The 25,616-nt window shown below is 49.9% G+C and overlaps 1 protein-coding gene across 2 annotated transcripts; it reads right to left on the bottom strand.

The window, feature by feature from the left end:
• Window positions 1-1,853: 1,853 nt before the first annotated feature.
• Window positions 1,854-24,255, bottom strand: ddhd1a (DDHD domain containing 1a). Of its 2 annotated transcripts, XM_067243332.1 has the most exons (13): window positions 23,039-24,255; window positions 21,652-21,828; window positions 16,794-16,895; window positions 12,701-12,829; window positions 11,959-12,106; window positions 9,472-9,581; window positions 8,706-8,812; window positions 8,356-8,618; window positions 8,008-8,083; window positions 7,674-7,823; window positions 7,307-7,544; window positions 5,674-5,874; window positions 1,854-5,211 (listed from the first exon to the last, which is right to left on the bottom strand). In XM_067243332.1, the coding sequence occupies exons 1-13, from the start codon at window positions 23,859-23,861 to the stop codon at window positions 5,027-5,029; spliced, it is 2,709 nt and encodes a 902-aa protein (XP_067099433.1). In that variant the 5' UTR covers window positions 23,862-24,255; the 3' UTR covers window positions 1,854-5,026. The 2 variants fall into 2 exon arrangements, with proteins under 2 accessions (XP_067099433.1, XP_067099434.1); XM_067243333.1 differs by lacking the exon at window positions 16,794-16,895.
• Between the last annotated feature and the right edge of the window lie 1,361 nt (window positions 24,256-25,616).

A 25,616-nucleotide genomic window follows, 5' to 3' on the forward strand; every position in this document is an offset into this window, starting at 1 on the left:
ACTAGCCCTAGCCTCAGCCCCAGCTTCAGACAAATGGTACTCCAAACCCTGCTTCAGCCCTAACCCTGCCTCAAACCAGCCTCAGCCCTAACCCTGCCTCAGCCCTAACCCTGCCTCAAACCAGCCTCAGCCCTAACCCTGCTTCAGCCCTAACCCTGCCTCAAACCAGCCTCAGCCCTAACCCTGCTTCAAACCAGCCTCAGCCCTAACCCTGGCTCAAACCAGCCTCAGCCCTAACCCTGCCTCAAACCAGCCTCAGCCCTAACCCTGCCTCAAACCAGCTTCAGCCCTAACCCTGCTTCAAACCAGCCTCAGCCCGAACCCTGGCTCAAACCAGCCTCAGCCCTAACCCTGGCTCAAACCAGCCTCAGCCCTAACCCTGGCTCAAACCAGCCTCAGCCCGAACCCTGGCTCAAACCAGCCTCAGCCCTAACCCTGGCTCAAACCAGCCTCAGCCCTAACCCTGGCTCAAACCAGCCTCAGCCCTAACTCTGTCCCAGATCCAACCTCAGCCCTAACCCTGCCACAGACCCAGCTTCAGTGGTTTTTAAGTCCAACCCCTGATCTAACTTCAGATCAAACCCTTCTTCAACTCAAGCCCAAATCCTAAACCCAGTCTCAAACGCTGTCTTTACCTCCAACTCCATCCTTGACCCGGCCCAAGCCCTTGCCCAGACAACACCGCTAAACTCAAACCCTCAGCCCTTGCTTTAAACTCAGTCTTCAACTCCAGCCCTAGCCCAAGCTCTGGAATTTGGGCTTTTGACTATGGTCTGCATCAAAGCGATTTATAACGTACTCCCTGCTGCTCCGACCCCCGTGTCAGTGTCTGGCAGCCAACACATTGCCTTTTATAGGCTCTGTTTTAATTGCAGAGTAAACAGTGCAGTCAGATGCAGTGCAGGAGTGCAGTTGGACTAAGAGGCTGCTAGTGACCCTATAAGAGGATCCAGATCCAGACTTCTGCTCAGGCCATGGTGTATTAGAGAGAGACAGAGAGAAAAAAGGGAGAGTAGAGATAGAAAAAGGAGAGATTGAGGAGAGTGAGGAGAAGAGAGAGAGGCGGCACTGGTGTCAATGACAGTTTCAATGAACTCCAGACAATTGATTAATCTCTAATTGAGTGAGTTCTGAAGAAGGGGAGTGGCAGTATTTCACATGACTTCAATGTCACTTATACAGTTCCAGCTTTAATAGGAATGCAGTGGTAGCCTAGTTACTGACTGTCAGATGATAATTCTGGACAGTGGAGGGACGTGGATGTGGAAATGGGGTCTCCCAGGAACAGATGGTCAACGGGGGCCATTGTTTGGCTTTTTATTGTCAACAGGTCATTGCCACCTAGTGGAGAAAAACTAAACTGCAGTATGTCAATACAATTCAGTCCCCATTTAACAGAGCACATCTGAGTATGTGTTGAGAATTGCAGCACTGGTTGAACCACATTCAAGTCCAGCTACTAACCTACAACAGGGCCACGGATCAGCATTCAATACAGGGAGTCCACACAAAGCACTATTCATAAGCAATCCATCAGCTGTGGCTGTCTGGATAAATCAAATAAAAAGCCAGTGTGTGACCCTTTGGAAAGAATTCCTTCTAAGGTTCAGACCAACACACACCACTATTGTGCTCTGTACATTTCCAGGAGTGTGATAGGGGAGATCTCTTGTGTCTTAATAAGCAGAGGATGTCTTTCTTCCAAACATCCACCCACACGTTTCAGCACCCCTTGTCCAGACAGACTGCCCAGACACCAGACTTGTGTTGACATCATCCTTGGGACCTTGACAGACTAAGTTAGGAATAGCAGATGTAAGAAAGAAAAGAAGAATACAGTCATTGTATGCAAAAAAAGAAGAATATTTTTATTAAAAGGAAATAAATACATTGTTCCGGATGGCAGTTGGAATCCGTTACAGGCATGGGTTATTGCACAGCTTTGGGGACAGCCAATCACTTTCCAGCATACATCATTTCAGAGTTGAATTAACAGTCATGTTGGTAATAAAAAGGTTCTTTCAACTTAGAGACACAGACACTCCTTGATGAAATAAACTAGTTCACATCACCTGAAGGACAGCAGGCCGCTTCCAAGAGTGACCCATCACGCTTTGAAAACAACTTTGACAGCTCGGTGAAAACAAACCATATACAGATCTGGAACAGCCCTTCTGCTTGGCCTTCCCTGTGGCTTACGGCCCACCATCAGCCCCAATGATACAACCACAAGTGTGATGACACACCCTCCCCCTGATGTTTGAGAACGCCTCCCTAGATACACCACATGGCCTCACCACTGAGAACACAGGCTGATAAGAAACAACACAAAAACGTCACAAAAAAAGTGACTATCAAGCTGTGCATGAACACAGTTGTTCTATTCTCAGAGTTGTGGAGATGATCTGGTTTTTTAATTGCGTCCTGAGAAACTCCACCCACACATTTACAACCCCATCACCATCCTGACATGCCGACGCAACAGTGGAGCTTATTTTCAAATTCTTCAAAATACAACAGCAACAGAAGCGTTGCTAACCTCCCTCGGTGACACACTGGGGCTGTGTTCCAATCCTGTAGGAATGGGACGCCTTCCATTAGGTAAGCCCTGATCTAACATGATCTCATAGGTGAAAGCATGCGCTTCCCATTGCAGCTGTTACCAATTGAACCATAGCCAGATCAGTGTAATCTCCAGGAAAGGATGGAGGGTGTGCAAGGAATTCTACACAGGTCCCAAGCCTACACACTCAGCAAGGGTTTGTTTTTTTAGGTCCATGTGTGTTAGAATAGAGGCACTGTCTATTGCCTCTCTTTGACTGTCGTCCAGTTGTAGCACCCCCTCGGAGAAACTAAGAAAGGACACAAAGCATTAATGTCTAAAAGCAGATCTGTGCAATTCATAGCATTAGAGAAATATATGCAAGGTCCACCTGCATTCATGTCCTTACATACACGTAGCCTATTCACTCAATCATGGGTTCAGAACAACTCTAATCTTAGTTCTCTGGTCCTCTTAACATCCTAGTCTTCGTTCTTTTAGATAGTTAGACCTTCCTCCCTCACACACCTACATGCATCTGCCATGATCCCCAACCAGTTTATTCCATGATCTATCCCTGGAGTATCTGTAGTAAGGGGACCTTGGTAAAGCCCTTAGCTTAGTTTGCAGCTGTTAGCAGGTGTTTGTGTCACAGCAAATGAAACAACCATCTTTTACAACCACAAACAACAAAGCAGAAATTAGACACACATCTGTCTGGAGGAAACTCAACTTTGCCAAGACATATTCTGAAAAATCAGTAATTCGAGGTTAGTTCAATTTTTCATTCTACAAAACTACACATTTATAGTTGTCAGGTGACAAGTGTTGGCACTCTTTCTACCATGCCTCATATACATTTATTTTCCATGAAAATAAACCAACGATCCCCATGCAAAACCATACAGGCATTGTGTTTCTCTTTCGTCAGCCATAAACAAATTCACATATTTTGCATATCTTGCCTGGATGTTACCCAGCGGATTGTCCTTTTGGACTAGAGTTGAAAGCTGACTTCAGAACAGCTCAAAGATCTTCTACAAGATTAAAAATGCCCTAGTAACTTCTAATGCTCAGTCAGTCTAACTTAGCCACTATGTAGCAACGCAGCAGGCTAAAGACTAAGATGTTTGGCCACCTGTTGGAATCCTGTCGCTCACACAAAAAGAGATTTACAAAAATAATGATACATCTTCTCTACGCATTAGTAATCAGGGTATCCATGTAAACGTGTTAGTGCCTGCAGGTTTGCTGAGGTCCCACGAGCTTCGAGAAGCTTCTCTCTGAGAAGCAGGAAAAGTCAGAGTTCAGCTGAGAGTCGAAGCTCTTGAGTGACAGCTCCCCCGTCCAATGACTTAAATGTCAATAATGTCCATCTGTTTCGATTGGACGCTTAAATTGCATAAACTACAAACTTGACGTACAGGAAAGGGCTTTATCTGCTTTGGGTTACTACACGGCTGTATATGTTGAACATGACATTGTTGGAGAATCCCAACAGTTGTGTCACATACCGAGGTGGGCAGCAAGCGAAATGAATCCTTTCACCAAGCTTGAGCACCACATAGATGTCTGTACAGGGTCTAAAACCCAAGGTGAAACATCAGGTGAGCTTTAGATTGATGCCACTGTTTTACCTGGGGCCAGAGAGACCATCCAATTTAGCTGACATTGACCACAATCCGGCTGGGAGACAGAAGACATGGTGGAAGGATATACTGCTGTCGAATCGTCGATACTAATAATTATGGTGATTTTTTCTTTTTCTTTTAGTACACCATGTTAAAATGGTGGAGTGCTAAAAAGAGAGGTATTGTCCTCACAGAATAAAAAAATGAAATATTTTGAATCATAGCTAAATAAAAACAAAATATTCAAAATTCTTTTGAAAGGGAAATATATTAACATTCAACTACATAAATAATATTTTGACCCCTTTAGGAAATTGCATTGAGTTTTGCTTGGTAATGTTGAGATGCAAAGGTCGTTAAAGAGAGAGGCAGAGAGTTCTAGACAGGGAAATAGAGAGAAAGAAGAGAAAGAGAGATAGCAAGAGAGGAAGAGAAGTTACACTGGAAGGTGCAAGCTTGTGCATCACACAAGCTCCGTTACGCAGAGCCTATGGGAGAGACAGAGATGGGAGTTTGGGTCTGGGCTGAACTTCTTTCTCCCGCCTCTAGGAGGAGCCCTAGACCCCCAGGTTTGCAGCTGGGTCCCATGCTCCAGAGAGCTCGCTGTGTGGGACCGGTCTCACAGGCACAGGCTGGCCCTCCTTCACCTCCTCGGGGGCCACCAAGTCACCCTCAGGGTGAGCAGACCCCCTCCTACCGAGATACAAGGTCCACGTGTGTTAGCGTAAGTGCAGGTCGAAGTAAGTATAAAAAAGAGTGAGGGAGTTAGAGTCAGAAGCCAGAAAGGTAGCGTTCTGACTGTGTGTGCGCGTGTGTGTGTGTGTGCGCGTGCGTTTCAGTAGGTGGTGTGTGTTTATTCGAGCTCGGGGCTGTCCTCCGCGGGCGGGGGCGGGTCCCTCGGCTTGTATATGAAGGTCAGCAGGAAGAGCGCCACGTCGTGCGAGGACCAATAGGCTGTGTGCGAAGTCACGGCTGACCAATAGCGGCTCTCCACCAGGCCCTCCCGGAGCTCAAAGTCGATGCGCCTGTCCAGCTCCACTGTGGGGGCGGAGACAAAAAGAGACTGAGACAGAGCACACAGAACACAGTCCACTTGTGTTGACAGAGGTTTGCTATTCTCACTGCTATAGTACTGTGTGGAGAATAGCCAATGCTCTATGGATGAGCACTATTGTGATGTGGGTGAAACATTTTCTGTCCTAACACAAGGAATTGACATCTCTTTATATTTCATGTATCATGTACAGTCAATGTGACTGGTGGATATACTGTTCCCCAGCTCTAACCTCAGAAGTATAAAATACTTTCAGGGACAATTTTCCTCAAATTAAAGGCTGCAGCAATGCACCTTCAAAGTTCAAGTTGTTCCGTTTACAAACAAAAAACCAAACATCTAATTTTAGAAAGATTATCTTTGAAGTAAAATTGATTTAACATAACATGGAGGATCCCCAAGGCCCGTGAGCAACCTGTGTATAACTTTATGGTGATGAGACTTACGTGACGTGTCGGCGATCGTGGAGGTGGACTGGGACATGGAGGAGAGCCCGTTTGCTGATTGGCTGTCCACAGTTCTCTTGGGCTCCTCCCCCTCGGAGGTGGAGCCTCCCTCCACTCCTCCGCACACTGAGGGCTGGCTGCTGGAGCGAGAGAAACGAGAGAACAGGATCTCTCCGATGCCCTTTCCTATACTGGCCGCGCCTGGAGACACGGGAGGAAGAGGAGGAGGAGAGAGGGAGAGGAGGAGAGAGGGAGAGGAGGAGAGAGGGGGAGAGGAGGAGAGAGGTAGAGGAGAGAGGGAGAGGAGGAGAGAGGGAGAGGAGGGGGAGGAGAGAGGTAGAGGAGGAGAGAGGGAGAGGAGAGAGGGAGAGGAGGAGAGAGGGAGGGAGAAGCCGAGGAGACGGGGATGGGAAACAGAGAAAGGGAGGATGAAGTAGAGAGGGAGAGGGTAAGAGAGACAGTGATTAACAGACCTGTAGGTGTCCATAAACATTTACATTTAGCAGGCGGTCTTATCCAGAGCGACTTACAGTACGTACAGGGACATTACCCCGAGGCAAGTAGGGTGAAGTGCCTTGCCCAAGGACACAACATCATTTTGCACGGCCGGGAATCGGACCGGCAAGCTTATGATTAATAGCCCGATTCCCTAACCGCTCAGCCATCTTACCCCCTTGACACACCATAAACACACTACCACTGCAGCTGGATGGGTTCTTCCCACCACAAGAGGGCAATATTGCCCGCATGAGCTTCTGCCGTCCAGAGCCGAGCAGAATAAGAATGAGGCAGGTGCAGAAGGTTCTAGAATTGTAGCTCAGGGTACAGCTGGGCTAATTATAGGCCATGCAAACGTCACCAGACGCCTGCTGTGACGTGCCTTGTTCACCTGCTGTGGCTGTGCTAGCTCACACTGTGCTAGCTCACACTGCGCTGGCTAACGAGGGGACAGGGTCTCGACATGTCTGCGTCATGGGGGGTGTATGGAGAGGAGGGGGGAGGAGGGGCATGGATTTCACCTGCTGGGCAAGCTAAGCTCAGAGGGAAATGAAATGTGCCCAGTTATGGGCTCCAGACCCCAGTCAGGATCAGAGAGTCAACACAATAAGCAAGCTTTTACTGGGGCTTTGTGTGGAAGCCAAACACTCCTTTCTTTGGCTTTAAAAGATCTTTTAGACCCTTTCGATTGTGCCTTAACAGTATGTGTGCTTACAGGAAAATATTTGACTCGCTTTTGTATTCAGAATGTTTGTATTTTATGGCATCGACAGCATGGATGAAAAGCCTAATCTCTTTGTTTCACAATGTTCCTCTTCGTGGGACGATCAAGTTCCTCTTAATTTCCGAACGAGGCACAGCAAATTACATCAACGTGTCATGAAAACTAAACACCTCGCTCCGGGGGGGGGTGGGGGTGGCTGCTGCCACCTTACCCATGATGCTGGCCTTGCCCAGGTAGGTGATGGACCTTACCCATGATGCTGGCCTTGCCCAGGTAGGTGATGGACCTTACCCATGATGCTGGCCTTGCCCAGGTAGGTGATGGACCTTACCCATGATGCTGGCCTTGCCCAGGTAGGTGATGGACCTTACCCATGATGCTGGCCTTGCCCAGGTAGGTGATGGACCTTACCCATGATGCTGGCCTTGCCCAGGTAGGTGATGGAGTCCCCGTAGTGCCTGCGGGGCAGGACGGGCGACGTGCTGGGGCTGGGGATGCTCTCCGTGTCCGACGTGGGCTCCTTGGAGGGGTTGAGGAAGGTGGGGCGGATCTGGTCGTAGGGGGTGGGGCTGGTGGCGCTGCACCAGTGGATCTGGACCGGGGAGGTGTTGCTGTAATGCTTCAGGATCAGAGGCTCCAGTCGGTAGGCCTGCAGGGAGGGAGAGACACACACGCATATAGAGGGTCATTTGTGTGTTTGTGCGTGTTAAGAGAGTCTGGCTTCATGATCTTTGTACAGTGTGTGTGCGTCTGTGTGCGCTGGTTGCGGGTGCCCTACCACAGGGTCGGTGGGGTGGAACACATTGAAGAGCTTCTGGCAGATGGCGCGAGGCAGGATGTGGTCCTGGGATCCGCTGGTCCCTGGACGGATCCCTCTAAGGGCCAGGAACACAGCCAGGGGGGAACCCATGCAGAAGAAGTTCTCCACCTGGGGAAGAGAAGGGGGGGGGGGGGGGTAACATAAAGAGAGGAAAAGGAGAGATAGCTTGTATCAATACCAGTGGTCTATCTTGTTCATCAGCAACAAGTGACTGCCTCCACAGGAGTGTGTCTGGAATGTTCAGACCCCTCTTCAGCTCTGCAGATAAGAGTACCCATGGGCAGAATCGTACCTTGAACCCGAGAGCCGGGGGGGCGGAGGGCTTGGATGCCTCCAGGCCTTGGAGCTTATCTTCTAGCTCTCGTAGCCTGGGAGGAGAGGAGGCCGACAGACAAATGGACGAGAGGACCAGACAGACAGACAGACAGGGGCAGACAGACAGACAGGTCAGGTCACGTGTGACACATTAATAGCTATTAACAGGTTGTCTCAATCTTTTCTTTTCACACCATCCATCCACCCACACACACAAACAAAACAAAAGTTAGCTGTTCTATCCTAACGGGGCCCGACGATGCACTCACATTCAAAATCTCTAAACCCTAACCATACACCCCCCCCCCCTCTCCCCCTGTCCCACCTGTTCCTGGTGAGCCTGAGCTGCTCCAGCAGGTGTCTCTCCTCGTAGCTGATCCAGCGCAGGTCCAGCTCCTGCTCCAGGTCCTGGTGCTCCTGCAGACAGAAGCGCACGGGGTCCCAGCCTGTCATGATGTCGAAGGCGATCACGCAGCCCAGCGAGTGGGACACCATGGACACCTTGCCCCCGTTCTTCTCGAAATCGGGGTTCCGCGAGCAGAACAGGGAGTAGAGGCGGTTCAGCTCCTGAGTCAGGCCCTTGGTGATCTGGGGGGGGGGGGGGGGGTCATTTTTTTACTGAATGTCGGTTTCAAGGTTTTGGCGTTCCTGGCTAACTTTAAGTGCGTGCATCACCTCGTCGCGGTACAGGGGGCTGGTGTAGTACATGATGTCCATGGCACTGCTGTTCAGAAGGTCCCTCAGTCCTCTCACCTTGTCCGGGGTGATGGAGTCCACCGTGTCTGAGAACACACCCACAACACAACAAGCTCAGTACGATACGACCATAACTCTCTCCCTCACATGCTCCGTCTCTACCACGCGCGCTCCGTCTCTATCACGCTCGCTTCGTCTCTACCACGCGCGCTCCGTCTACCACACGCGCGCTCCGTCTCTACCACACGCGCGCTCCGTCTCTACCACACGAGCGCTCCGTCTCTACCACACGCGCGCTCCGTCTCTACCACACGCGCGCTCCGTCTCTACCACACGCGCGCTCCGTCTCTACCACACGCGCGCTCCGTCTCTACCACGCGCGCTCCGTCTCTACCACACGCGCGCTCCGTCTCTACCACGCGCGCTCCGTCTCTACCACGCGCGCTCCGTCTCTACCACGCGCGCTCCGTCTTTACCACGCGCGCTCCGTCTCTACCACGCGCGCGCTCCGTCTCTACCACACGCGCGCTCCGTCTCTACCACACGCGCTCCGTCTCTACCACACGCGCTCCGTCTCTACCACACGCGCGCTCCGTCTCTACCACACGCGCGCTCCGTCTCTACCACACGCGCTCCGTCTCTACCACACGCGCTCCGTCTCTACCACACGCGCGCTCCATCTCTACCACACGCGCTCCGTCTCTACCACACACGCTCCGTCTCTACCACACACGCACAAGCTCACCTCCGTCTAGAGCCAGTTTGGAGCGCCACTCAACGGGCAGAAACTCCACATGCTCCTCCGTGTTCTCGGAAAAGTGCTGCTCCTCCATCTTCCTCACGCCAGCCCTTAGCCTGAACACACACACAATTTATGTATACAGAACCACATTTCACATTGTAATGCACAGCGCATTTTCATGCCAGCACTTAAGTACACAGTCAGAATGACAAGGTTAAACAGGCCTCGTATGGGTCAGCTAATCATCCTCTACTGCAACCGACATTGTTTGTGCTTCTGTTTTTGTCCCTGTGTGATTACATTAGAATGGAGATGGAAGTAGGTGGAGGAATCAAATGAGGGAGGTGAAGAGAGGCGGAGGGAGATGGGGGAGGTTGTTTTTGAGGGGGTGGCAGTAACCTTTAGGTGAACTGGCCTGTGGCGGCGATGCTAATGAGCCTTCACTCGTTTGCTACGTAGCCACTATAGCCTAGCCTAGCGTGGGCTAGGTGCGCTTAGCTTCGGCCCACAGGAATGCCACACTAGCGGGCTACATTGCAGCCTAGCGCTGACTAAATCAACACTGCTACTGCAGGCGAGCTCGTTAACAGTGCCGCCTTTGTGTCTTAACCTAAAGCCCTTCACTTAAGACATTTCAAGAGGATCATACTAAGAAGCGATTCGCTGGATCTGGTTAGATACATTTAGGTTTCCTGTATTTCAAACATGGGTGTGGAGGAGGAGTGGGGGGAAACAGTCGGCTACAGGGCATACATTTACAGTATGACGGACAGGAGAGTTGGCGCCCTTTTACACGAGAGGCGACAAAAGAATGTGCACGGAGCACTCCCGATGTTTGAAGGGTGGTATGTATCCACTTTCATTGTTTCCACCCCGCTGGCTCTTGGCTTTCGCTTATCTTGGTCTGACTTGAGAATGCCTTCCATATGCACCACTGGAATGACATACCAATTGTACATGTGAAAACGCTCACACGTGTACAGATATGCATCGTGAGCAATCACTTCTAGTAGTAAGAGCTCAGAAGTCATGCACGGCCCCTCGTAGAAAACAAGGCTTTTGATGTGATGTCTCCTCCCCCGAGTGGTTATAAAGATAAAGCGAGAAAGAGGTCGAGAGAATAAGAAAAGACAGCTGGTTAGGTTAACCAGAGCTGTGATATTTACTCTTTGACGGACTTGCTGTTCCTCGGCCCTGTAATCCAGCGGGCTGCGTGCGGGACTTAGAGGCCTGGCCGCCCTGACCTCGTCTACTTTACCTGCTTAGCTGGCCTAAGCCCCTGGCAGAGAGTTCACACTCGAACCCTCCCGCACACACACACACACACACACTCACACTCACACTCACACTCACACTCACACTCACACTCACACTCACACTCACTCACACGCTGGATGGGCCAGGGCCAGATAGTACCGCTTTACTTGTACACCAGCCAGGACAAGCCTATATATAGGCCCATAGCAGTGAGAAAACATTCACAAGCTGTTTAAAGTGTTTGAAACAAATGTAATTTACCATAATGCTTCCGCTGTCAAATCAATTATCATGAGTCCAAAGACAATTATGACCGAGTGAATATCTTAAGACTCATACAACATGTACTGTCTTGTTTCAGGAGAGTGTGTGTCTGCACGCATCTCGCCCTGTTATTAAGTACGCCCTCGCCAGAACCCAGTGAAGTCCCCAGGCTAAACCAGTCAATTATCCACCACTGAAAGGGTCTGCTCCAAAAGGTCAACCTTTTGGAGCGACAAAGAGCACCGACAAAGAGCACCCTCACAGGTGGAGCGATGGGAGTCTAAAAACAGACTGCAGACGTCAGAGTGGCTAGCGTCACGAGGGTGTTTGTGTTTGGGGGCAGAGACTAACAGAGACTAACAGTGGTGTCTGGTCCAACGCCTCTAAATCGCAGACTCAGACGGCATTAACGGGAGCACGATCTCTCTCTATCACAGATGCTTCTCATGCCGTACACTTCCAGTACACTTCCTAGCAAGGAGTGAGGAGGGCGGGGCCGAGGTTCTGGAGGGTTGGATTCAGGAGGAAAGGTTTCAAATGAATGTTGCGATGGCCTGTTATTTACAGCCGTGACTTTGCATTCCTTGAACAGTCGAGTGTGCGGCCAACCAGGTAGTCATAAGCAGGGAGACAACAGGTGAGACCGGTGTCTGGTAATAATACCTGACCGATATGGTCACATGGTCACTAGGAACAATAACACACAGGCACGCACACGCACTTCATTCCATGACTATTAATGTCTCCATGGCAGAGAACATCAGAGGGCAGTAAACAGAGTGGATGTGTGCACTTAGTAATACCATGTCACAACCAACACATGACCACAGCTTAATTTGGAGTCATGTGTTCTTCACATGCCTATACAAAGTTAAAGAAAAAAGAAAAAGAAACACGCACCTACATCCTCGAAACACATAACCAAAACTCCCATCACACACGCACGCACGCACACACACACACACTTACATGCCAGTGTTCTTGATGATGCGCCCCTGGTCCATCTTCTGTCCGATGCCGTGGACCACGAAGACGATGTGTGTGGTCTGGGGGGGCTTGTCCTCCAGGGAGGCCTCCTCCACGTAGCCGCGGTGGAGCCGGGTCCCACTGCTGGACGCTGGGGGGAGACACACACACACGTTCATTTTTGGGACGCTTTCATTCAAAGCACCGTACAGTACAGGGGGTGATTTGAACCTGTGACCTCTCGATCTGCAGTCAGATGCTCTGACCACTGAGCTATACCCCCTCCCTTTAGAGGCTCCAGAGCAGCACGACAAGAGCCAGAGCACGGCTGCTGTCTGGACAGGGATTTCCCAGCGTAAAGAGATTTGCTCTGGCTACGGGGGTTGTGTGTCGGGGGAGATTGAGATAACTACAGATTCAGATTTTCCTCCTAATCCCCACACACAGGAAATGAAGTGGAGAGCTGAGAAGTTGTAGATCCAGTCAAACGTGATAAACAGACTTCACAATAAAAAAATAAACGTTACAATTGACTATAACACGGATCCCTAGCCATAGAGGAGTATATCTATGATTATTACCATAGCATGGTTAGGGTTAGAGTTCAGGCTGGAAGGTGTCTGGTTGTGATCTGATTCCAAAATCTGAGTGAGTGTGAGTGAATAAGTAAATATGAGTTTGAATGAGTGAGAGAATGAGCGACCGAGAGACGGCTGAGTTGGCGAGAGAGCGAGCGACCCCTAACCTTTGGAGAAGCCCAGTTTCTGTGTGACGGTGCGCGCGATCTTGGAGGTGGTGGCGTCGCTGTAGAGGTAGACCTCGTCCACGCTGTGCCAGTCCACATGGGTCCTGCTCAGCTTCAGGCTGTGGACGGCTGCAGGACGCAGGGAGGGAGAGAGGGATCAGTGGAGGACAAAGAGGGTTGGGTGGAGAAATGAGGAAACAAAAAGCAGGAACAGAGGGATAGAGGGATGGATGGAGTGAGGGATGAGGCGGTAAGGGAGGAAGTGAAGACAGGGACAACACAGAACGGTGAACCAACACCACATTTCTCGCCTCTATCAGAACAACCAAGACAGCTAGCAATTGTTCTAATCTAGTGCTCGATCAAATGCAAGCGAGAACATTGATCTCCACTGTCAACAGTGAACACACACACACACAAACCTGGAATACAAGACACACACACACACTCAACACGGCATATTTCCAGTCTTTCTCATCCATCTGCCGTAGGCCTGCGTGCTGGTGGTGACATGCAGCACAACCGGCCCAGTGAGGACCGGTGTCTCCGTCTCTGACCGGGCACAGGCATCCGGAAGAGGAAGAGAGCAAACATGGCTGACAGAAAGAGAGGGAGCCAATCAGGACACTCATCACTGAAAACATGAACGATAAATGAAACCGGTTGACTTGGGGGAGGGGGGGGGGGGGGGGGGGGGCCTTGTCATCCCTTCGCAGTCTTTACGGTAAAAGGAACAGCAGGCTTCCTCAAGTGAAGTACAGAGACCCTGGCATCGGTCCAGTGCATTGTCAACCGTCCCCTGCGTTGTTGGGAGCCAATCAGGGTGGATTAGGAGGCCAAACAGGGCAAGAAAATTGCTTCAGAGGCCAGCAGGTTCCAGAACTTTCTGTGATTTTCTGGAACGGTAATGGCGTTGACTGGGAAACATGAATAAAAAGTATGCGATGGGACACAACGAACAGGTTTTTCAAGAGCGGACGAGAGCAGACAGCAAAGTGACAGCTACGCTGCCGTGTGTTTTCTCCGTTCCTTTCCTGTTTGCGCTGAGCAAGCAGACAGTGATTCAACACCCATCTGTTCGCTTATCTGGTAAACTTGTTTGTCCCTGAGGGCGAGTGACCCTGAGGGCGAGTGACCCAGAGAGAGAGAGAGAGAGAGAGAGAGAGAGAGAGAGAGAGAGAGAGAGAGAGAGAGAGAGAGAGGCAGAGGGAGGCAGAGGGAGGGAAAGAGAGGAGGGAGAGAGGGGGAAAGAGATAAAGAGAGAGAGAGAGAGAGAGAGAGAGGCAGAGGGAGGCAGAGGGAGGGAAAGAGAGGAGGGAGAGAGGGGGAAAGAGATAAAGAGAGAGAGAGAGAGGAGACGAGGGGCCACTTGACATGAGCAGCACGTCCGACCTCCCTCTCCGCGGCGTCACTCTCTCTCTCTGAGGGTGTCCTGGTGACTGCTGACACCGCAGCCCGGCCACCTCAACCACAAGGGAGCGGCTCCTGCTAGCTTGCTAGCCCTAGCGTCTATCCCACCCCCACTCCTGCCCCATGTTCACCCTCTCATACCTGCCCTCTCTTTCCTTAGTGGTCGGCAGCAAGCGTGCGGGGGGTGAGTCTCAATGGGAGACACATGGTGGTTAGGGCAAAGGGCCTAACAGTCCCTGGCTTAATCTAATCAAGTCGAGGGTGACTGGCTGACTGGCTGAGTAGTGTGGTGGGGGTAGGTAGTGAAGGCCAATCATGGGAGCTCAGGTTTGTGAAACTCCATTAATCTCCCCTCAGCAGCCTAACAAGGGGAAAGTGAATCAGGCCCCAAACAGTGAGAAGGGGATGATGAGCAGGGGTGGGCCGGCTGACTGGAGAAATGAACCCTTCACGTAGGGTCAGTGTTGTGGCGATCCTGGTAACAGGCTAGGATGTAGCTCCCAGTGAAGGAAAAGAGAAAAGAGGCAGTTGAAAGTACTGTCCGAAAAGATAGCTGTCAGCTCTGGACAAAATGATTGCCCGTTGAAATCCTTTTACACAAACCTAAAGGGAAAAATCATTTGACCACGCAGTGGGTCCTTCGCTCGATGGTCGAGGTCAGTTAGGCAGTCAGGAGTTCATTTATCATTGCAGTGCTTCAAAGGAACGCCACTCGTGAGAGAAAAACATGCTTCACAACCACTAAAACACTACAGACGACGACAGGGCTCGTCCACAGCAAGGAGGCCGTCTGCTCTACTCATGGGGGGGGGGGGGAAGGAAGAAGAGCCCATTCGACTACTACACACACCTAGGGTGCATCTCAACGGTCTGAAGCAGCTCCCTCGTCTCTCTCCTCCGCTCCTTCGTATAAGCAACAGGCCTGGCAGGGCTGATTAAATCGGGGTGCATGCCATCACTTGGCAAGTCCCCCGTGTGAATGTGTCCAAAGGAGAAGGAGTACAAAAGGAGGAGCCCTTTCAGAGTCGTTTCGATGCGCCGGTACGTTCCGAGAGTCCACTGTAAAACAGGATGTCCTGTAACGGCTAAACCGACGTGCCAAAACATTTGAACGGAGGACGCCAGGCTTGGCAGGCGTACCAGAGGGCATGTCGTCAATGAGGAAGTGACACTGGCGGCCGTGGTCAGACCCTTCCTGGTTTACAGTGCAAGGCAGCGCTTATCTGCGCCTGGTGGCGAGCAGGGGGGAGGGGGGGATAACAGGGATCAAAGCACGCACAGGATCTAGTCAGTCGCAAGAGGTTAAGAGGTTTTACTGGGGGAGATTTCCAACTCTGGCCGAACGGGGGCGGAGGGATGGAGAGAGTGAGATACAGAGAAAGAGACACAGAGAGGGAGAGAAAAATGATCAGGAAGGGAAAGGAAGTAGTAGATGAGGATATCTTGTGTAGTTTCCTGAAATATGGAATGGTGCCACTAAACCGGGGCAAAGCTCCTTTGCTCAAATTAATTACAGCAGTGTGTCAAAATGGCTCAGTGTTCGACACTCTTACGTGACAACACGGCTGGCCTGACACACATTACAGCCTTATATCCTCACCAGTGAAATACCAAGTCTACTAAAAGCTGCACTGCTTCAGGAGGATCATACGACCTCCAAGAATGGTCCCCCGGAAAAATCCGGAAGACCGCTCTGCTCAGTCTTACAGAGAGAAAGGGGTCTCATCCTCCACAGCCTGGTGGGTTTGGACTGTACAGAGACCAGGGCAGTGGCAGGACAGAGAGCAGGGCAGGGGCAGGACAGAGAGCAGGGCAGTGGCAGGACAGAGAACAGGGCAGGGGCAGGACAGAGAGCAGGGCAGGGGCAGGACAGGCCAGGCCAGGCTGGGACTGCTGCTCTCTGGCTCCTCAGTGGAGCCTCTGTTCTGCCTCTCAACGAGGGCCTTGTTCTGGGGCCTCGAGGGGCAGTGTCAGCTGGGCTAGTAGTGGAGGTTCATTAAGATGTGATCCCACTGCCGGAGTGGGGAGAGAGGCGAGGAGGACGGGAGGAGAGAGGGAGGGATGGGAGAGGGAAGAGAGGGAGGAGAGGGTCTCTGACCCTTTGAAATATCAGTAGAGGACAGAGGGCCTTGAAGGGGAAGGAGAAAGAGGACGAGAACAAAAAGGGAGGGAGAAAGAGAGAGCGAAGAAGAAGAGGAGGGAGAAGTGGCTAACCCTAGCAGGATTGCGAGGGTTAGCCACAGGATTGGTCCTCCTAACAGACAGACTGGAGGGAGTCCTCAAATAGAGCAGCAGCGACAAACTGGGGCCCACAGAAGGGAGGTCTGAACCAGTAGGCCCAGTGTCTACAGGAAGTATAAGGGAAGTACTAGAACTCTCTGTTGTACTGGAACCAAGTCCAACCGAGTCTGGGTCTCGGGAACAGCTGGGCGAGCCAGAGAGAGAGAGAGAGAGAGAGAGAAGAGAGAGAGAGAAAGAGAGAGAGAGAGAGAGAGAGAGAGAGAGAGAGAGAGAGAGAGAGAGAGAGAGAGAGAAAAAGAGGGAGAGACGGATCCAGTTCAATTCAAAGCAAGGTTCTACGCTGGGGGGGGTTGGGGGAAGGCGGGGGGAGCTGCAGCATCTATGACAGAGGTAGAAAGGTGTAGAAAGTTGCTGGCGTTTAGCTTCTTTTTTTTTACAGTACCTTGGCAACGCTTGCGCTTGTGACATGTAGTTTTAGCACTCGTCTGATATCCGCTCCATTTGAACAGAAAGGGGAGGTAGAAAGGAGGCAGGTGGGAGAGAACTAACAACCAAGAGAAAGTGAGTCATGGTGAGCCTGCCACACACACACACACACAAAGATACCACCACCTCTTCATGTAGGGCATTCATCAACTAGTGTTGTGGTCTGGTCCACCGGTCTGTTACAGATATGTTAGCCAATCGCAACACTGCTTGATAAATGCCCCCCAAGACAGCTAGAGTAACATCTTAATTATATTATTAAGGCCAATTTTTATTAGTTACTGTACTTCAATATGGTCTATACTTTTGGGAAAGAAATGTGCAATTGGTCGCTGTAATTACTTTAATGTCTGTTTAACATAACAGCGACCAATTGTAACACAGTTAACATACTTGGCTTTTGACCAGCCCATCAAAGGAGAGACTGCTAATGATTGAGACAGACACACATTTTGATCAGTTAAAGATATACATCATGTCAAACACAAAACTTACAGGAATCAAGACACAATGGGCACAAAATGACATTAATAATGACATTCATGTATGCAAAAGTGTGTAGTAACAGTACATAATAGTACCTCAGAACAAAATAGTATGACATAGGCCTAGCTTTTTCTCTCTGTCGGGTCCAAAATGGTTTCTCCTCCAAGCAGTATAATTAAGTCATTGTGGTTTGACCAAGTCATTTTAGAGGAAGCCAGCAGTAATAGATTCCTGTTCCAACCCGTCACAAAAGCCTCCTATTCTACTCTCAGTCTCTCCCTCAGCTTCCATTTTCAGATATATAAATAGAAGTTATAAATAGCGCTGATTGCTAGCTATCGAGGGCTAATCCCCGGCTGCGACTGATACGACCACTCATGTCTGGGCTAAAAAGTGCAGGCTAAACTGAAAAAGCGACAGGCTGTTTTAAAAAACAACACCGAGCTAAGTAGGATACACAGAGAGAAAGAGAGAGAGAGATAGAGAGAAGGCCTCACTCAGCAGAGACCTGCTGACTCCACCAGGGTTGTCAGGTTGGAGGAAGGGGGTCAGTGTGAGGCAGCATGCCCACCTGCAGGGCTCCAAGGTGGGGAGGAGGGCTACCTCGGCTCCTCTGGAAGGGCTGGAGGAGGCAGGATACCACGGATCATAAATGAAAAGAATCATCACTGTCTCTCCTCTGTGCCGTGATATTGCCATTTAGCACCATGCTAATGCAGATTGACAGCTGATAAACTCCCATCGGCTCTAATGATCTGTGGTTGAAGGCCTGAGCAGAGGGTTCAATACTGTACATGCTGTTGGCTTAGCACAGCGAGTCAATATGGATACATGAAAAGTGAAACTGTGCTCATAGACCTAGATAGCATGTAGTGTGTGTGTGTGCGTGTGTGTGTGGGGGGGGGGTCCATTAGTGTGGGTTCCCCTGCTGCAACAACAATGGTGTTCTGATTACACACCAGATTAGAGCTGGTCTGCTGGGAGCTGTGGATTATCGTTTTAGCAGGGCTGGAACACCATCAAATCCTCCATGGAGAGGAACGTGGTTCTGGCGTGTTGACTTATGATCGTACAAAAATGTCAACGCATACCAAACCCTTGCTTCCCCTGATAGGAGCATGAAAGACTGGGACATTCCTTTGTCACGAGATGTCTAAATGCAAATCTCTTTACACTTATTTCACCTTTAAACACTTTTCTCACCTCACGTCTACATATACACACCTTCCACCCTCTCTATGACACCCCCATTCTCACATAAATGCACATGCCCATCTTCTTTAATTCCTGCCCTATTCAGCATGTAATCACAGTTCAAAGGGGATGGAGCCTCATAGAGCTTGTGTGTGTGTGTGCGCGCGTACTAGATCTTGCCCTCCTGTGACAATGTTTGCCATCAAACAATGGCTGGGAACAGACATTAGTACATTAACCGAACACACAACAAACCGACGTTGCAGTGGGAGCCCAGCATGTGAGACTGACTTCCTGTGTCAAGTGTCTCTCGTCACCACATCTACTGGCTCAGCAGGGAGAGTCCTCGGAGCAGCCATGCGCCGCATCATCGAACTGTCAACACGTCTCTGTCAAACCTGGCAACCGCCGCAATGCCAACAACGTGGCAAACAGTAAGACCCGCGCACGCAGGCCTTGTGGTATGTCTACGTAATGCCAAATGTGTGTGTGTGTTCGAGTCAATAGTGGTCACTTGGGCCGTAGGAAAGAAGTGTGTGTGTGTGTGTAGAAGGGGAGGGAGAGGACATACTGCTGTAACAGCGTACAGGTTGTCCTTCCTGCATTCTGATCTCATGCTTGGATAGCAGCCTGTATGGCTTCCCCTGGCATCAGCTTTCTGCCTCATTTGCTTCTCGGCAGAAAGAAGAGGGAGAGGGAGAGGGGGAGAGAGAGAGAGAGAGGGGGAGAGAGAGAGAGAGAGAGAGAGAGAGAGAGAGAGAGAGAGAGAGAGAGAGAGAGAGAGAGAGAGAGAGAGAGAGAGAGAGAGAGAGAGAGAGAGAGAGAGAGAGAGAGAGAGAGAGAGAGAGAGAGAGAGAGAGAGAGAGAGAGAGAGAGAGAGAGAGAGAGAGAGAGAGGGAGAGAGGGGGAGAGAGAGAGAGAGAGAGGGGGAGAGAGAGAGAGAGAGAGAGAGAGAGAGAGAGAGAGAGAGAGAGAGAGAGAGGGAGAGGGAGAGGGAGAGAGAGAGAGAGGACAATGGTGGTGGAGGGGTGTGAGGATGATACTAGTGCTCAGCGGAGACGAGGACGAGGCCTCAAAAGGCAACACACACATCCTTAATAAACGCGGGATAATAAACATCTCGCCAACAACAGTGAGAAAAACATTCTGTATTAAAAAGGTATCTAGGGTGTCTTGTCCCGGTGCGCTATTATTAATCTGACAGACTAGGACGGGATCATTCTGGAACGCAGTGTTGTGTTGAGGTGTTATGAACGCATACAGTCCGACGGAGGACAATGCAGTGAAGTGAAAGAGCGGAGAGGAACTCGGAGAGTGCAGCGATGCATGGATTTTCCGAAGTGGACAAGACAAGGTCATGTGACGTGGCAGTTTATCTACACGTGAAATGTGTGTCTGGGTGTGTGTGTGTGTGTGTGAGAATGTCACAAAGCCCTTGTATCGTATTTCAAACACCAATGACTATTTGAATATGATTCATGTGCCCTTCGTGTGTGTGTGTGTGTGTGTATGCATGTGTGTATTTACGTGTGCATAATCGTGCATGTGTGTGTGACTGTGTGCTTAGTTAGGGGAATGACCATAGTTAAGGAGTGACCTTCCTGAGTTTCTGATCATCATGTGATTCTCCGTGAGGGCATCTGGCTGAGCCCAGGGCAGCTGAGAACACACAGGAGGTGTGGTGACAAGACCAACCAGCCTGCCAAACCACCCAGGCCTGCCTGCATAGCCCTACTCCACCCTGGGCCTTGCTAGCCTGTCTGTATATGCTTGTAGCCCAGATGATCAACTGGAAAGCTGACAACAAGCCCTTCTAGGGACATGTGTTGGAACCGCGGCTCCTCTGGATATTATTTTGTGCCATGTGTCAACGTGTGTTGGTTCTACCCTATCAGATGCAGCCAGACACACGGGGGAGAGGAGAGCATTCCCAGCCTGTGGTTGGGGCTCATTTCCAGACTGTACCACCAGAGATTCATCTTAATTCAAATATGATCAATCACTGTGCTCAAACATGAAGTTGCTTTTATCACTCTGGTTTACATGTATGGTATCTGAGCAAGTGTGAGTGTGTGTGTGTGTGTGTGTTCCGGTCATAAGGGAACTGGCAAGGTCTCAGCCACAGACAGAAAGACTATCTTGGGGCTCGGATTCAAGCAAGATCATTGCAGAATATTGCCACACACACCAGGCATAGTGCTGAGAAGTCTCTCCTATCACCCTTCCCCCCCCTCCTCCCCCTCTCACACAGCAGCATGCACCCCGTCTCTCCCTACGTGACACCTTGTGATTGAACCCGGCTCATATCTTTGCTGAACACATTTCCCAACGGAAGACATTTCTCACTCTCTGGAAATATCCTATCTGCCTTGAGACACCTTGCCTCGGCCACCCCTCCCATCTGCCCTTCCCGTTCTGTAGAACCACAAGCTGGCTATTACAGGGGCTGAATCACAACACGTCTCACTCACACAGCACAAACCGGATATAAAAGCATCCTCACTGGACTAGCGCAAAACGCAATCAACACAAGCATTACATCACCTGCGTTCACGCTGCCTGATCTGGAGGGAAATCTTCGCTAATCATTATGGGTGGATGACTCGGCGTATTTTTCACGGCACTGAAAAGGGGTGAAGACGGCCACAGAGTCCCTAACTAAGCCCGACAGGAGCTGCCTTCAGAGAACGTAAACTCACACCCAACCTATTCCACTGCATTATAGATGTCTTCTAGGAGGAAATTCTGGCTGGAATACTGATTAGGTTAATGGTTATAGTAGCAGCTGGAGCTTTCTTATAGACAGACTGAGAGAGAGGTCCTCTATTCAACACTGGTTCTAGGGAACTACGGCAGGGTGCAGGTTTGGGTTCCAGTCCAGGACGAAAAAACAACTGAATCAAATCAATGGAGAGCTTAATGAGCTCAATGAGTCAGATGTGTAAACGCTGGGCTGGAATCCAAGTCTGCGAAACCACGCTGATGGAGCGGGAGCTGCGTCGAGGTCTAATGCTGCCATTTAACCCTGTTAGCTCTCCAGGACCCAGGTGTTGAAGAGGGGTACCTTACAGTCTGGAGGTCCAGCTGCTCTGGTGAATGGGACTGGGATAGGCCACGCCTCCCCGGTATCTCACCGTCTTTGCTGTCCACGGTCTTGGCGACCACGTCCGACTCGAAGCTGTCCTGCATGTGTTGGCCGCGGAAAGAGGTCAGGTGCTCCAGCTCGATGAGGTCACTCTCGTCCTCCTCCAGCGGGAGCCAGGTGCCGTCGATGAACCACATGCCCCGCATGACGGGGATGCAGTCCTGCTCTGTGGAGGGAGGGAGAGACGAGTGAGAGAAGCCTCTGGAACGAGAGAGAGAGAGAGGGGGAGAAACGAGGAGAAGAAAAGAGAGGGGGGTAGATGCTACCAATCGGGGTGGGTGGGTTTCTTTTTCGAGAAGCTCCGTGGTCAACACGGTGAAGGGGGCCTCAGGACGGTTCCTTTGTGGACCCGCCAGGAAGGCTAATCCAACAGAGAGATCTCTCTGAGACTTGAGTGGAGAGAGGCCAAGTTTAATCACACCATGGCGATAAGATGAAATAATTCTCCGGTGACAAGCACTGGGCATTCGCAACCCTGAATTCTAATTGGTGTCAAGAATGCTTTGTAAGACCGACTAACCCTTTACTTTCCCTCATCAAACATGATCATTTGTTTTTCAATGTTATGCAAAAACCTGGGAGATCAGAGAAAACAACCAAAAGACAGTGTTCGACAACAGACTGACAGACCACTAGCAGCGTTTTCACTGACAGTATAAAACGGATGGGTGCAGTGAAAAACGGACTCTTGTCACTTGCAGCCTCAGATGAACTCTGCCTGTGTGCCTGACTGTGATGTGTCCACACAAAAGGGGAAATACTTGGCTTTGGTAATCAGTGGCTTTCTAGAAACTGGCAAGCTCCTTCACCTTTGTATCTATCTATCTCGGGTGGATTTCTTGGAAACCTCCATGAAATAGGCCTACTTAGCACGCTCCAGCAGAGCTTAAGAGAGGCACCACCAGGCTGGAAAGACTAGCTGGGGCTGGCTGTTGTAAATGGGTCTATTTGAGAGGTGAAAGAGCAAGGACAGAGAGATACTCACTAGCTTGTTAAACAGCCTAGCAAACAGGGTCGCTATTAGCTACAGTACAGCATTGGTGGAAGCATCTGTAGTGGCCCATTTGAAGGCCTACTTAGTATTTTCCCTGACAGTGCCTCCCAACCATGTAGGCCTAGGTTGTTAGCCTAAGTGAAAGGGTTGGTAATCTGTGTAGTAACTAGTCCATGTTGGGTGGTCATCCCAGCTGGGCTGCAGGAATTAGGACTGGATTATGAAAAACACAACATCTGGCATTGCCTGGCTGCCTGGTGGTTTGGGAGGAAAATATGAATTGCTATTGTGACTTGACAGACAGAGTTACGCACTAAACCTCTAAATTTATCAGGACATAGTTGTGACTACTGAAGGGGAGAGGGTGTGTTTTTATACTTACGATTCCAGTAAACAGGAAAACATTCTCTCTCTTTGACATCCACCTCATACAGCCCCCCCCTGACACAGACAGCCTCTACGTTGATGATGATGTTGTCAAAGTCTCTTTCGTCTGTAGAGGTGGATCTTTCCAAAGACCCAGTGTCTCCATGCAAACAGCTAGTTCTTGTCTCCACAGGAACCAGCCCACCTCTCTCAACTCCGTTGATACCCCCGTTTGTCACCTCTACCCCACTGCTAGGCGCTTCCTCACCCCTCACCTCCGTGCCTGCAGTGCCCTGGCGTTTTATTCCAGGGTTCAGTTCGCAGAATTTACGGTACGCGACCTCGATTTTCAACGAGTCGTGTCCAACGAACGACTTCCAAGTCTTTTTGTCCTCTTTGTAAAACCACCGCACTTCTTCGGGACCGAGTTCTGTGACAACCTCATACCGGTGTCTGGAACTGTTGGAGCGAGTCCGCTTTCTACTCTCAAACAGAGGAACGCCAATATCCCTGTCATTAACGGTGTAGTCCAGACCAGTGTCGAGGTAGGCTGCGGAAGAATTCTGGTTGTGACAACCGGGGAAGGCATTCTCCAAGCCCAGCATCATACCGTCCTGAGAGCCGCGGAGTAGCGGCAGGTGTCTGTCCAGGCCCGCCTGAACAGAGTGCATCCCGGCCTGCATTCTTTCGCCCATGGGTTGCTCGTAACAGCACACAAACACATCATTTCCCAAGTCCCACTCCTGATTGTTATTGCTGGCAGCTGATGAGCCTTTGTTATTACTATTAGGGCTCTGAGTAGAGCTTAGAAAAGATGCCTTGTTTCTATAACTGTTCATAACTATTAAGCAACCAACTACCTAGCAATCCACCAGTCGGTGTTTCAAACCAATACAACGTCACGCAGTACGCAGCAAAACAAGTTGTCATAGGTTTTATGAATAGTGGCTAATAGTTTAGCAAGCGAGCTAGCTAGCTACATTGACACGATAAGCTGCAAGACACAGTTTACTAGCAAGCTAGTTAGCGCTAGCTTAAAGCTAGCTAAGTAGTAGAAACGAAGCAACAAGGACACAAGCTCGTACAGTACAGTCCCTTCCCTCTACTGTCCACTTGCTTTAACTGTAGCACTAAGACACATTCTTGCTGAGACCAATCATAGACCGTCTTCGATGGTGGGGTTAATTTCACCATGAACAGTATTCTCTCCTTACTGTCACATTTGATTGAATTTCAAATAGTTTCGTCTCCCTGTGACCCACCGGCTTGCATGATGAATCAAGTGCGTGGCTGGCAAACTACCCTACTTCTTTCCGTGACAGCTGAAAGGTTGCCTGGTTTGGAGGTATTCCTCTATCGAGGTGTCATATCCTTGTTTTTATATAATTCTTCTCGTGCCAACCCAATTTTTCTACCTGCAGACCATTGATCTTCACTGTCCTTTAATATATAACGCAAAGACGTAGTTGTTATTGGTGTGCATCGAGTGACTGAATCTCCCGTTTTGTGTACCATTAACTTTCTGCCTGGCAACTCAAGACTGCTAAAGCAGAGATCACAAGATTTGTAACGTGAACGCGCACGTAGAAGTTGCGCGAATATTAAAGCTATGCGGTGATGTCACTAGTGATGAAGTACAAAACGTAACTTTGTCAATAAATGTATATTACTTTTTAAAGCTATAACGGTTTCTGTCCAAATCCGTCCCAACGACTCATGTGACTTGGGGATTTTTAGCTGCGAGCGTTTGCGTAGTAGTGTCAAACAATGTCCACTAGATGGAGGCAAATTCTTACTTTCAACCAGAGAAAAACAATATGACGATTGAGACTATTTTACATTACGTTTTTTGGCTAATATGGGGTCCCACTCGGTGACCACTAGAGGGAAGCATTTGTCAGAAAGCTAGAGAGAGAGCAACACATTTCTGACGAGAAAAACGTAAATACAAGGTTTGTAACGCAATCTACTCTGGGAACCAATATAATCCGCAGTAGACATACAGGTCACTGACTGCATAGCAACATTAGTGACCACATAATAATACAATTTGTTTACTCAACTCTAAGTTCATCCCACAAGTTAGTAGTAGCCTACTATGAACATTCTATCTCTCCATGTAGAATGTTTTTTTATTTTTTTTATTTGAGCATCCAGACCTCAGTGTTGGTGCATCTGTGCGTGTGTGTGTGCAAGTTGGTGCACGTGTGTGCATGTGTGCATCACTAGGGTGTGTGCATAATGTGTATTTTCTGCATTTCTACTTGTGTGTGTACTTAGGGTTCAGGTGATCGTCCATGAGGCGGTGGTGTGCTTTGCTCTCCCAGAGAGGTTAGGAGAGAGAGGGAGGCTGCTGAGAGGCAGCTGTATTTGGAATAAACACACATCACCCACTGTGTTTTCATTTACTGCAGTGGGAATCAAACTCTAAACACATCCCGCCCCTCTACACTCAAACACGCCAGTGTTTGGCCAGGCCACCAGCCGAACATTTGCACAATGACGGCTAAAGAAGGATGACCCAAGGCATCCTCCGACACGCACACATACACACTCTCCTACCTACAATCATCACCTTGCACACATACACACTC

Source organism: Osmerus mordax, chromosome 9 (assembly GCF_038355195.1).
Source record: "Osmerus mordax isolate fOsmMor3 chromosome 9, fOsmMor3.pri, whole genome shotgun sequence".
NCBI classification, from domain to species: domain Eukaryota; kingdom Metazoa; phylum Chordata; class Actinopteri; order Osmeriformes; family Osmeridae; genus Osmerus; species Osmerus mordax.